This window comes from Bombina bombina, chromosome 7 (genome assembly GCF_027579735.1).
Source record: "Bombina bombina isolate aBomBom1 chromosome 7, aBomBom1.pri, whole genome shotgun sequence".
Taxonomy (NCBI): domain Eukaryota; kingdom Metazoa; phylum Chordata; class Amphibia; order Anura; family Bombinatoridae; genus Bombina; species Bombina bombina.
The window spans coordinates 160,405,656-160,418,885 of record NC_069505.1 but is presented as its reverse complement, the minus strand read 5'-3'; the positions used below and the strand labels follow the sequence as shown (position 1 = coordinate 160,418,885).

The following is a 13,230-nucleotide window of genomic DNA, read 5'->3' as shown; positions in this document are numbered from 1 at the left end:
ATAACGTTTAAAAACTTTATTTTTCAGTCTTTTTAAATCAAAATGACTGTTTAATGTATTTTTTTTTTTTGCCTGATTATTTATGGTTCAATTTTTGTCACGACATTGTCTGTCTTCTTTTATATGATTGTGTGCAGACCCCATTTGACTGTTAAAGATATGTCTTTGATGTTAAAAAATGTGCCTATTACAAATCATTCTTTTATATACGATGACTTTCTCAGCTCTAGTAAGAACAGCATGGATTCTCTTCTGTTTCTTTTCATTGGAGTAATCTATAAAAGAGCTTTTATTGGCACTTTACATCAAAAGAAAATAAATGTAATTTTGAAATCGCTTCACAACCATTCAGTACAATATTTCTCACTTAAGTATATTTATAGAATTTTAATTCTAATTGGCAGAAATAGAATTGTATTTCCTGTTTCACAAACGAGTCCTTCAGGAAGGATGACCAGAGATTCCAAATGTATATGTGGAGTTTAATTATTTATATTGTTTATCAAGTAATTGCTTTAGATTAAAATACATATATAGTCAATGTTTAAGCTTTTTAAGATCTGCATAGTTAGTCATATTTTTATTTCTAGGTGTACAATGAGCAAATCCGTGACCTTTTGGTGAAGTCTGGTCCTTTAGCTGTCCGAGAAGATGCTCAAAAAGGAGTGGTGGTACAAGGATTGACATTGCATGAGGTAAATACAATTGTACATAAAGGAGAATCTGAAGTAAAAAAAAAAAAAAAAAGATGGTTTGTGCATAAAAAATACTTGTAAAATAACAAATACTATAATAAGGGGGTCTACAAATCTGTTTACAGTTTAGTGGCCAGTAAGAATATTTATGAGCCAGACTGGAATTTGTATATAGATATATGTAAAATAACCCAAATCTTTTTGAGTCAGGGGTACATTTCTAGGAGCCAGTGGCTTCCTGGGTTTGTCAAGCCCTGCTATAATATTCAGTTTTAGTAGACAAATGCACAAACACCACATTCGTTCATTCTTTAATTTTGTTTTTCAATCTGTAGAGAAGTATATCATGAAGGAGTGAACACATGTTTATGGTTTGTAGAAGCTGGTAACTATGACATCATAATCAAAGGGAAACAAAAAAACAAAAGCATTTCATGATTCTGACAAAGACGTTGACACAACTTTCCAATTTGCTTCTATTATCTAGTTGGCTTAGTTCTCTTGGTATCCTTAGTTGAAGGGCTACCTAGGTAGGCACAGAAGCAGCAATGTGTTACTGGGAGCTAGCTGCTGATTGGTGGCTGCACATAAATACCTCTTGTCATTGGTTCCCCGGATGTGTTCGGTTAGCTCCCAGTAGTGCATTGCTGCTCCTTCAACAAAGAATACCAAAAGAATGAAGAAAATTTGATGATAGAAGTAAATTAGAAAGTTGTTCCTACCAATCCACCAATATGTTTTCTCTTGTTAAGTGTATCCAGTCCACGGATCATCCATTACTTGTGGGATATTCTCCTTCCCAACAGGAAGTTGCAAGAGGATCACCCACAGCAGAGCTGCTATATAGCTCCTCCCCTCACTGCCATACCCAGTCATTCTCTTGCAACTCTCAACAAAGATGGACGTAGTAAGAGGAGAGTGGTGTATTATAGTTAGTTTTTTAACTTCAATCAAAAGTTTGTTATTTTTAAATGGTACCGGAGTGTACTGTTTCATCTCAGGCAGCATTAGAAGAAGAATCTGCCTGTGATTTCTATGTTCTTAGCAGAAGTAACTAAGATACATTGCTGTTCTCACATATTCTGAGGAGTGAGGTAACTTCAGAGAGGGAATGGCGTGCAGGTTTTCCTGCAATAAGGTATGTGCAGTTAATATTTTTCTAGGGATGGAATTTGCTAGAAAATGCTGCTGATACCGGATTAATGTAAGTAAAGCCTTAAATGCAGTGATAGCGACTGGTATCAGGCTTATTAATAGAGATACATACTCTTATAAAAGTGTAATATAAAACGTTTGCTGGCATGTTTAATCGTTTTTATATATGTTTGGTGACAAAACTTATAGGGGCTTAGTTTTTTTCCACATGGCTGGTTTGATTTTTGCCTAGTAACAGTTCCTGAGGCTTTCCACTGTTGCAATATGAGTGGGAAGGGCCTATTTTAGTGCTTTTCTGTGCAGCTAAAAATACTGAAAAAGACATTCAGCTTCTTCCTGCATGATCCAGGACATCTCTGAAGGGCTCAAAAGGCTTCAAAGTCGTGTTTGAGGAGGGTAACAATCACAGTAGACTGTGGCAGTTGTTGTGACTGTGTTTAAAAAACGTTTTTGTCATTTATTATTCTGTTTTTGTTATTAAGGGGTTAATCATCCATTTGCAAGTGGGTGCAATGCTCTGCTGACTTGTTACATACACTGTAAAAATTTTGTTAGTGTAACTGCCTTTTTTCACTGTTATTTCAAATTTTGTCAAAATTTGTTTCTCTTAAAGGCACAGTAACGTTTTTTTATATTGCTTGTTAACTTGCTTTAAAGTGTTTTCCAAGCTTGCTAGTCTCATTGCTAGTCTGTACAAACATGTCTGAAACAGAGGATACTTGTTCATTATGTTTAAAAGCCATGGTGGAGCCCCATAGGAGAATGTGTACTAAATGTATTGATTTCACCTTAAACAGTAAAGATCAGTCTTTATCTATAAAAGAATTGTCACCAGAGGGGTCTGTCGAGGGGGAAGTTATGCCGACTAACTCTCCCCACGTGTCGGACCCTTCGCCTCCCGCTCAAGGGACGCACGCTAATATGGCGCCAAGTACATCAGGGACGCCCATAGCGATTACTTTGCAGGACATGGCTGCAATCATGAATAATACCCTGTCAGAGGTATTATCCAGATTGCCTGAATTGAGAGGCAAGCGCGATAGCTCTGGGGTTAGATGAGATACAGAGCGCGTAGATGCTGTAAGAGCCATGTCTGATACTGCGTTACAATATGCAGAACCTGAGGATGGAGAGCTTCAGTCTGTGGGTGACGTCTCTGAATCGGGGAGACCTGATTCAGAGATTTCTAATTTTAAATTTAAGCTTGAGAACCTCCGTGTATTGCTTGGGGAGGTATTAGCTGCTCTGAATGACTGTGACACAATTGCAGTGCCAGAGAAATTGTGTAGGCTGGATAAATACTATGCAGTACTGATGTTTTTCCAATACCTAAAAGGCTTACAGTAATTATTAGTAAGGAGTGGGATAGGCCCGGTGTGCCCTTTTCCCCACCTCCTATATTTAGAATTTTTTTTCCAATAGATGCCACTACACGGGACTTATGGCAGACTGTCCCTAAGGTGGAGGGAGCAGTTTCTACTTTAGCAAAGCGTACCACTATCCCGGTTGAGGACAGTTGTGCTTTTTCAGATCCAATGGATAAAAAATTAGAGGGTTAACTTAAGAAAATGTTTATTCAACAAGGTTTTATTTTACAGCCCCTTGCATGCATTGTGCCTGTCACTGCTGCGGCGGCATTCTGGTTTGAGGCCCTGGAAGAGGCCATCCATACAGCTCCATTGACTGAAATTGTTGACAAGCTTAGAACTCTTATGCTAGCTAACTCATTTGTTTCTGATGCCATTGTTCATTTGACTAAACTAACGGCTAAGAATTCCGGATTCGCCATCCAGGCGCGTAGGGCGCTATGGCTCAAATCCTGGTCAGCTGATGTGACTTCAAAGTCTAAATTACTCAACATTCCTTTCAAGGGGCAGACCTTATTCGGGCCTGGTTTGAAAGAAATTATTGCTGACATTACTGGAGGTAAGGGTCATACCCTTCCTCAGGACAGGGCCAAATCAAAGCCAAACAGTCTAATTTTCGTGCCTTTCGAAATTTCAAGGCAGGTGCAGCATCAACTTCCTCTGCTTCAAAACAAGAGGGAACTTTTGCTCAATCCAAGCAGGCCTGGAAACCTAACCAGTCCTGGAACAAGGGCAAGCAGGCCAGAAAGCCTGCTGCGGCCTCTAAGACAGCATGAAGGAGCGGCCCCCTATCCGACAACGGATCTAGTAGGGGGCAGACTTTCACTCTTTGCCCAGGCGTGGGCAAGAGATGTTCAGGATCCCTGGGCGTTGGAGATCATATCTCAGGGATATCTTCTGGACTTCAAAGCTTCTCCTCCACAAGGAAGATTTCACCTTTCAAGATTATCTGCAAACCAGATAAAGAAAGAGGCATTCCTAAGCTGCGTACAAGATCTCCTTGTAATGGGAGTGATCCATCCAGTTCCGCGGACGGAAAAAGGACAGGAGTTTTATTCAAATCTGTTTGTGGTTCCCAAAAAAGAGGGAACCTTCAGACCAATTTTGGATTTAAAGATCCTAAACAAATTCCTCAGAGTTCCGTCATTCAAGATGGAAACTATTCTAACCATTTTACCCATGATCCAAGAGGGTCAGTACATGACCACAGTGGACTTAAAGGATGCCTACCTTCACATTCCGATTCACAAGAATCATCATCAGTTCCTGAGGTTTGCCTTTCTAGACAGGCATTACCAATTTGTAGCTCTTCCATTCGGGTTGGCTAGAGCCCCAAGAATTTTTACAAAGGTTCTGGGCTCACTTCTGGCGGTCATAAGACCGCGAGGTATAGCGGTGGCTCCTTACCTGGACGATATCCTGATACAGGCGTCAAGCTTTCAAATTGCCAAATCTCATACAGCGATAGTTCTGGCATTCCTGAGGTCGCATGGGTGGAAAGTGAACGAAGAAAAGAGTTCTCTATCTCCTCTCACAAGGGTTTCCTTCCTAGGGACTCTAATAGATTCTGTAGAAATGAAAATTTATCTGACGGAGTCCAGGTTATCAAAACTTCTAAATGCTTGCCGTGTTCTTCACTCCATTCCGCGCCCCACGGTGGCTCAGTGCATGGAAGTAATCGGCTTAATGGTAGCGGCGATGGACATAGTGCCATTCGCGCGCCTGCATCTCAGACCGCTGCAATTATGCATGCTCAGTCAGTGGAATGGGGATTACACAGATTTGTCCCCTCTACTACATCTGTATCAGGAAACCAGAGATTCTCTTCTCTGGTGGTTATCTCGGGCCCATCTGTCCAAGGGTATGACCTTTCGCAGACCAGATTGGACAATTGTAACAACAGATGCCAGCCTTCTAGGTTGGGGTGCAGTCTGGAACTCCCTGAAGGCTCAGGGTTCATGGACTCAGGAGGAGAAACTCCTCCCAATAAATATTCTGGAGTTAAGAGCAATATTCAATGCTCTTCTGGCTTGGCCTCAGCTAGCAACACTGAGGTTCATCAGATTTCAGTCGGACAACATCACGACTGTGGCTTACATCAGCCATCAAGGGGGAACCAGGAGTTCCCTAGCGATGTCAGAAGTATCCAAGATAATTCGCTGGGCAGAGACTCTTGCCACCTGTCAGCTATCCATATCCCAGGTGTAGAGAACTGGGAGGCGGATTTTCTAAGTCGTCAGACTTTTCATCCAGGGGAATGGGAACTCCATCCGGAGGTGTTTGCTCAATTGGTTCTCCGTTGGGGCAAACCAGAATTGGATCTCATGGCTTCTCGCCAGAACGCCAAGCTTCCTTGTTACTGATCCAGGTCCAGGGACCCAGAAGCGGCACTGATAGATGCTCTAGCAGCGCCTTGGGTCTTCAACCTGGCTTATGTGTTTCCACCGTTTCCTCTGCTCCCTCGTCTGATTGCCAAAATCAAACAGGAAAGAGCATCGGTGATATTGATAGCGCCTGCGTGGCCACGCAGGACCTGGTATGCAGACCTAGTGGACATGTCATCCTTTCCACCATGGACTCTGCCACTGAGACAAGACCTTCTAATACAAGGTCCATTCAATCATCCAAATCTACTTTCTCTGAGACTGACTGCATGGAGATTGAACGCTTGATCCTATCAAAGCGTGGCTTCTCCGAGTCAGTAATTGATACCTTAATACAGGCACGAAAGCCTGTCACCAGGAAAATTTACCACAAGATATGGCGTAAATATCTTCATTGGTGTGAATCCAAGAATTACTCATGGAGTAGGGTTAGGATTCCTTGGATATTGTCCTTCCTCCAAGAGGGTTTGGACAAAGGATTATCAGCTAGTTCTTTAAAGGGACAGATTTCTGCTCTGTCTATTCTTTTACACAAGCGTCTGGCAGAAGTTCCAGACGTTTAGGCATTTTGTCAGGCTTTAGTTAGAATTAAGCCTGTGTTTAAACCTGTTGCTCCTCCATGGAGCTTAAACTTGGTTCTTAAAGTTCTTCAAGGGGTTCCGTTTGAACCCCTTCATTATATTGATATCAAACTTCTTTCATGGAAAGTTCTTTTTCTGATGGCTATTTCATCGGCTCGAAGAGTCTCGGAGTTATCTGCCTTACATTGTGATTCTCCTTATCTGATCTTTCATTCAGATAAAGTTGTTCTGCGTACAAAACCTGGGTTTTTACCTAAGATGGTTTCTAACAAGAATATCAATCAAGAGATTGTTGTTCCATCATTATGTCCTAATCCTTCTTCAAAGAAGGAACGTCTTTTGCATAATCTAGACGTAGTCCGTGCCTTGAAGTTTTACTTACAGGCTACTAAAGATTTTCGCCAAACATCTAACCTGTTTGTTGTTTACTCTGGACAGAGGAGAGGTCAGAAGGCCTCGGCAACCTCTCTTTCTTTTTGGCTTCGGAGTATAATCCGTTTAGCCTATGAGACTGCTGGACAGCAGCCTCCTGAAAGGATTACAGCTCATTCTACTAGAGCTATGGCTTCCACCTGGGCCTTTAAAAATGAGGCCTCTGTTGAACAGATTTGCAAGGCTGCAACTTGGTCTTCCCTTCATACTTTTTCCAAATTTTACAAATTTGATACTTTTGCTTCTTCGGAGGCTGTTTTTGGGAGGTTCTACAGGCAGTGGTTCCTTCCGTTTAAGTTCCTGCCTTGTCCCTCCCATCATCCGTGTACTTTAGCTTTGGTATTGGTATCCCACAAGTAATGGATGATCCGTGGACTGGATACACTTAACAAGAGAAAACATAATTTATGCTTACCTGATAAATTTATTTCTCTTGTAGTGTATCCAGTCCACGGCCCGCCCTGTCCTTTTCAGGCAGGTCTAAATTTTAATTAATCTACAGTCACCACTGCACCCTATGGTTTCTCCTTTCTCGTCTTGTTTCGGTCGAATGACTGGATATGGCAGTGAGGGGAGGAGCTATATAGCAGCTCTGCTGTGGGTGATCCTCTTGCAACTTCCTGTTGGGAAGGAGAATATCCCACAAGTAATGGATGATCCGTGGACTGGATACACTACAAGAGAAATAAATTTATCAGGTAAGCATAAATTATGTTTTTAAAAAAAAAACAAAAAAACAACTATATTTCTTTCATGTAAATGGCAAGAGTCCATGAGCTAGTGATGTATGGGATATACATTCCTACCAGGAGAGGGTAAAGTTTCCCAAACTTCAAAATGCCTATAAATACACCTCCCATCACACTCACAATTCAGTTTTACAAACTTTTATGGTTTCACTCATGGGAAATCTTTTCAAGGGCTCTCTGTTATCGGTCTTAGGGATTCATCTCCTACCTCCCCTTTCAGATCGACGATATATTCTTATACCATTACCTCTGCTGATAGTTTTCAGTACTGGTTTGGCTGTCTGCTATATGTGGATGGGTGTATTCGGTAAGTATGTATCATTATTTAAGACACTCTCAGCTATGTTTGGCGCTTTATGTATTAATATAAAGTTTTAAATAAATGTATTTACTTATATTTGACATGTCAGGTCTATGTATATTTCCCTTTGCAGTCTATCAGTTTCAGTATGAGAATCATGTTTTAGGAAGTTATTTTCTTACCTGGGGTTTTGTCTTTTTTTTTTTTCCAATTTGACTTGTTATGACGCGGGTTGTGTCATTTTGGGATGATGATTGGCGAGAAAAAATTTTTTGTTGCTTATATTACCCCACTTCCTTTATGCTCGCTGCTCTCTCTTTATATTATAGAGAGCTATGCTATTTGCTTTTCTGCCTATTTAGCATATGCATTTTTTCCCATTCCTGAAACTGCTATATGAGGAAATTGGATATTTTGTTTAAATTTTATTTTTTCTTTTACATTTTTCAATTGTCGTTTGATCCTGTCTCAAAAGCTACTGTAGGAACCATGTTGCCTGAACAAAGTTCTATCAAAGCTAAGTATATCTGTTGTAAGCTAGCTGCGATTATATCTCTGGCTATATTATGTAACTGTTGTTGTGATAAGCTTTTGCATGCTGATGTTTCTATTAGTACTACTACAGCGTCTGTTGTTCCCTCAACATCTAATGTACATGATATCCCTGTTGATATGAAAAATTGTATTGCTGATGCAATAGAGAAGGCTATGTCTGCAGACTATTCCACCTTCTCATAAACTTAAAAGGTCTTATAAAATTTCTCATAAAACTGATGAAATTTGTGATGGCCGACAACATACTGAAATATACTCCTCTGAAAAGGATCTCTGGTTAAGAAGATCCTACTACAGACATTGAAGTTGATAAATCTTCTTATATTTTTAAGATTGAATATATTCGGTCTTTGTTGAAAGAAGTATTCGTTACTTTGAATATTGAGGAGTCTGATCCTCTTGATAACAAATCCAGTAAGCGTTTACATTATTTTTTTAAACCTCCTGTGATTACTTCTGAGGTTTTTCCTGTTCCAGATGCTGTTTCTGATGTGATTGCTAAGGAATGGTCTAAGCCTGGTGCTTCTTTTATTCCTTCTTCTAGGTTTAAGAAGTTATATCCTTTACTAGTGGCTAATTTGGCGTTTTGGGGAAAAGTCCCTAAGGTTGATGGGGCTATTTCTACTCTTGCCAAGCGTACTACTATTCCTATGAAAGATAGTACTTCTTTTAAGGATCCTTTAGATAGGAAGATTGAATCTTATCTAAGGAAAGCTTATTTACATTCTGACTATATTCTCAGGCCTGCCATTTCTATGGCTGATGTTGTGGCTGCATCAACTTTTTTGTTGGATAGCCTAGCAAATCAGGAAACAGATTTTGATTTTTCTAGCATTGTTCGTTTGCTTTAGCATGCTAATCATTTTATCTGTGTCAAGATTGGTGTTAAATATATGTCTTTAGCTATTCTAGCTAGAAGAGCTTTATGGCTTAAATCATGAATGCTGATATGGTATCTAAATCTAGATTACTATCTCTTTCTTTCCAGGGTAATAGTTTATTTGGTTCTCAGTTGGATTCTATTATTTCCACTATCACGGGGGGAAGGGAGTTTTTTTGCCCCAAAATAAGAAGTCTAAGGGTAAATTTATAGCTTCTAATCGGTTTTGTTCCTTTCGTCAGAATAGAGAACGGAAAACCACTCCTTCACCTAAGGACTCTGGTTCCAATTGGAAGCCATCTTCAAGTTGGAATAAATCCAAGGCTTATAAAAAGCCAAATTCAGCCCCCAAGACTGCATGAAGGTGTGGCCCTCAATCTAGTTCAACTGGTGGGGGGGGGGGCAGATTGCAATTATTTCAAAGCATTTGGGCAGATTCCGTTCAGAATCAGTGGATTTAGAGCATTGTCTCTGAAGGGTATCAAATAGGTTTCAGAATAAGACCTTTGAGAAGATTCTTTCTCTCTCATGTTACAATAAGTCCTATGAAAGCTCAGGCTTTTCTGAAGTGTGTTTCAAATCTGGAGCTTTCAGGGGTGATTATACCAGTTCCACTTCAGGAACAGGGTCTGGGCTGTTATTCAAATCTATTCGTTGTCCCAAAGAAAGAAAAACTATTCAGACCCGTTCTGGATCTGAATTTTTTTGAATCGTTTTGTAAGGGTCCCAACTTTCAAGATGGTGACTATGACTATTCTGCCTTTTCAGCAAGGTCATTACATGTCCGCAATAGACTTACAGGACACTTATCTTCACATTCCGATTCATCCAGATAATTTATCGGTTTCTGAGATTCTCTTTTCTAGACGAGCATTACCAATTATTCGCTCTTCCATTTGGCCTAGCAACAGGTCCAAGAATCTTTTTGAAGGTTCTCGGTGCCCTTCTATCTGTAATCAGAGAGCAGGGTATTGCAGTGTTTCCTTATTTGGACGATATCTTGGTCAATCTTTTTTCATTTAGCAGAATCTCACACAAATCAACTAGTGTTTCTTCAAAGTCATGGTTGGAGGATCAATTTACCAAAGAGTTTCTTGATTCCTCAGACCAGGGTCATCTTTTTAGGTTTCCAAATAGATTTAGTGTCCATGACTCTGTCTTTAACAGACAAGAGACAAATGAAATTGTTTTCAGCCTGTCGAAACCTTCAATCTCGATCATTCCCTTCAGTGGCTATGTGCATGGAAGTATAAGGTCTCATGACTGCAGCATCGGACGCGATCCCCTTTGCTCGTTTTCATATGAGCACCTCTGTATGCAGAATCAATGGTCTAAGAATTATACTCGGATATCCCAATTGATATACTTAAATCCCAACATTCAACTCTCTCTGACCTGCTGGTTGGACCATCATCTGATTATTCAAGGGGCCTCTTTTGTTCATCCTTCCTGAACTGTGATCGCAACAGATGCAAGTCTCACAGGTTGGGGAGCTGTCTGGGAGTCTCTGACAGCACAAGTGGTTTGGAAACCTCAAGAGGCGAGGTTACCAATCAATTTATTAGAACTCCCTGCTATCTTCAGAGCTCTTCAGGCTTGGCCTCTATTAAAATGAGAACTTTTCATTCTCTTTCAGGCAGACAATATCACAACTGTAGCATATGTCAATCATCAGGGAGGTACTCACAGTCCTTTAGCAATGAAAGAAGTATCACAGATAATTTCTTTGGCGGAATCCAACTCCTGTCTAATTTCTTCGATTCATATCCCAGGTGTAGACAATTGGGAAACGGATTATCTCAGCCATCAGACTTTGCATCCGGGGGAGTTGTGTTTTTTCAGATGTGTTTTTTTCAGATTGTATAGATGTGGGGTCTGCCAGAAACAGATCTGATGGCTTCCCATCTAAACAGGAAACTTCCCAGATACCTTTCCAGGTCCAGGTATCTTCAGGCAGAGATGGTGGATGCGTTGGCAGTTCCTTGGTCTTACCAACTTGCTTATATTTTTTTCGTCTCTAGTTCTTCTTCCAAGGGTGATCTCCAATATCATAATGGAACAATTGCATGTGTTTCTGATAGCACCAGCATGGCCTCACAGGTTTTGGTATGCAGATTTTGTCCTGATGTCCAGTTGCCAACCTTGGTCACTTCCTTTACGGCCAGATCTTCTGTCTCAATGGCCGTTTTTCCATCAGGATCTCAAATCGCTAAATTTGAAGGTATGGAAATTGAACGTTTAGTGCTTAGTCATAGAGGTTTCTCTGACTCCGTTATTTATACTATGTTGCAGGCTTGTAAGTCTGTTTCTAGGAAGATTTATTATCTGGTTTGGAAATCCTATATTTCATGGTGTTCTTCTCATAAATTCTCTTGGCATTCTTTTAGAATTCCTAGAATTTTGCTGTTTCTTCAGGATGTCAGGATGGTTTGGATAAAGGTTTGTCTGCAAGTACTTTGAAGGGACAAATCTCTGCTCTTTCTGTTTTATTTCATAGAAAGATTGCTAAACTTCCTGATATTCACTGTTTTCTACAGGCTTTGGTCCGTATCAAGCCTGTTATTATTTCTCCTCCATGGAGTCTTAATTTGGTTTTGAAGGTTTTGCAGGCTCCTCCTTTTGAGCCTATGCATTCTTGGGATATTAAATTACTTTCTTGGAAAGTATTGTTCCTTTTGGCCATCTTTTCTGCTAGAAAAGTTTCTGAATTGTCTGCTCTCTCTTGTGAGTCTCCTTTTCTGATTTTCCATCAGGATAATGCTATTTTGCAGACTTTGTTTAAATTTCTTCCTAAGGTTGTTAATTCTAACATTATATAGGGAAATTGTTGTTCCTTCCTTGTGTCCGAATCCTAAGAATTTGCTTGAAAAATCGTTACACTCTTTGGATGTGGTAAGGGCTTTGAAATACTATGTTGAGGCTACTAGGGATTTCAGGAAGACTTCTAGTCTATTTGTTTTTTCTGGTTTTAGGAAAGGTCAGAAAGCCTCTGCCATTTATTTGCCATCTTGGTTAAAGCTTTTGATTAACAAGGCTTATTTGGAGGCGGGACAGTCTCCGCATCAGAGAATTACAGATCATTCTACGAGATCAGTTGCCACTTCTTGGGCTTTTAAGAATGAAGCTTCAGTTGAACAATTTTGCAAAGCAGCAACTTGGTCTTATTTGCATACATTTACTTAATTTTACCATTTTGATGTTTTTGCTTCTTCTGAAGCAGTCTTTGGTAGAAAAGTTCTCCAGGCAGCTGTCTCCGTTTGATTCTTCTGTTTTTAGGAAGAACTTATTTTTTGGATTTAATTTCTCAGCGGAAATGGCTTTTTATTTTTTATCCCTCCCTTTCTAGTGACTGTTCTGTAGACTTCCATATCTTGGGTATTTTATCCCATACGTCACAAGCTCATTGACTCTTTCCATTTACATGAAAGAAAACATAATTTATGTAAGAACTTACCTGATAAATTCATTTCTTTCATAATGGCAAGAGTCCACGAGGCCCACCCTGTTTTTGGTGGTTATATTTTTTTGTATTAAAGCACAATATTATTTTCCAGTTCCTCTTTTTTTTGGATGCTTTTTTACTCCTTTTTACACCTCACTACTTGGCTATACGTTAAACTGAAGTATGTGTGTGGTGGGAGGTGTTTTTATAGGCATTTTGAGGTTTGGGAAACTTTTTTCCCTCCTGGTAGGAATGTATATCCCATACGTCACTAGCTCATGGACTCTTGCCATTATGAAAGAAATGAATTTATCAGGTAAGTTCTTACATAAACAATGATTTTTTTATTTGTAAACAAGTTCTAATGGCACAAATGCATCATGATGTACAAGATGATTATACAGTAATCCATAAAACCATAATAAAAAATATAACTGCACTATAAAAACAGCAAAAGTTGAGCATCAGCCCTGTCAGGCCACACAACGTATTTTAAGGCCACGCTCTTCTTCAGGTAAATAATTTACACCTAAAATCAAATCATACTTAGTATGATAGCAATATATTTAGTCGATAGTTTGCATTACTGTACGCCCGTCACTTAAAGCAAACATGAATAGTATTTGTCAGGGGATCCGGGGGTTGAAAAAAAGTTATTTAAAGTAGCGGAGTCATTGGTTGAATATATC

At 39.8% G+C, this 13,230-nt stretch overlaps 1 protein-coding gene across 1 annotated transcript in view; it reads left to right on the top strand.

The window, feature by feature from the left end:
• The window catches only part of KIF18A (kinesin family member 18A), a 442,588-nt gene that overhangs the window by 18,373 nt on the left and 410,985 nt on the right, over nucleotides 1-13,230 (top strand). Inside the window, exon 3 of the mRNA XM_053720394.1 lies at nucleotides 591-695. Within this exon, the coding sequence (XP_053576369.1) occupies nucleotides 591-695 (105 nt within the window). The remainder of the gene's footprint in view (nucleotides 1-590; nucleotides 696-13,230) is intronic.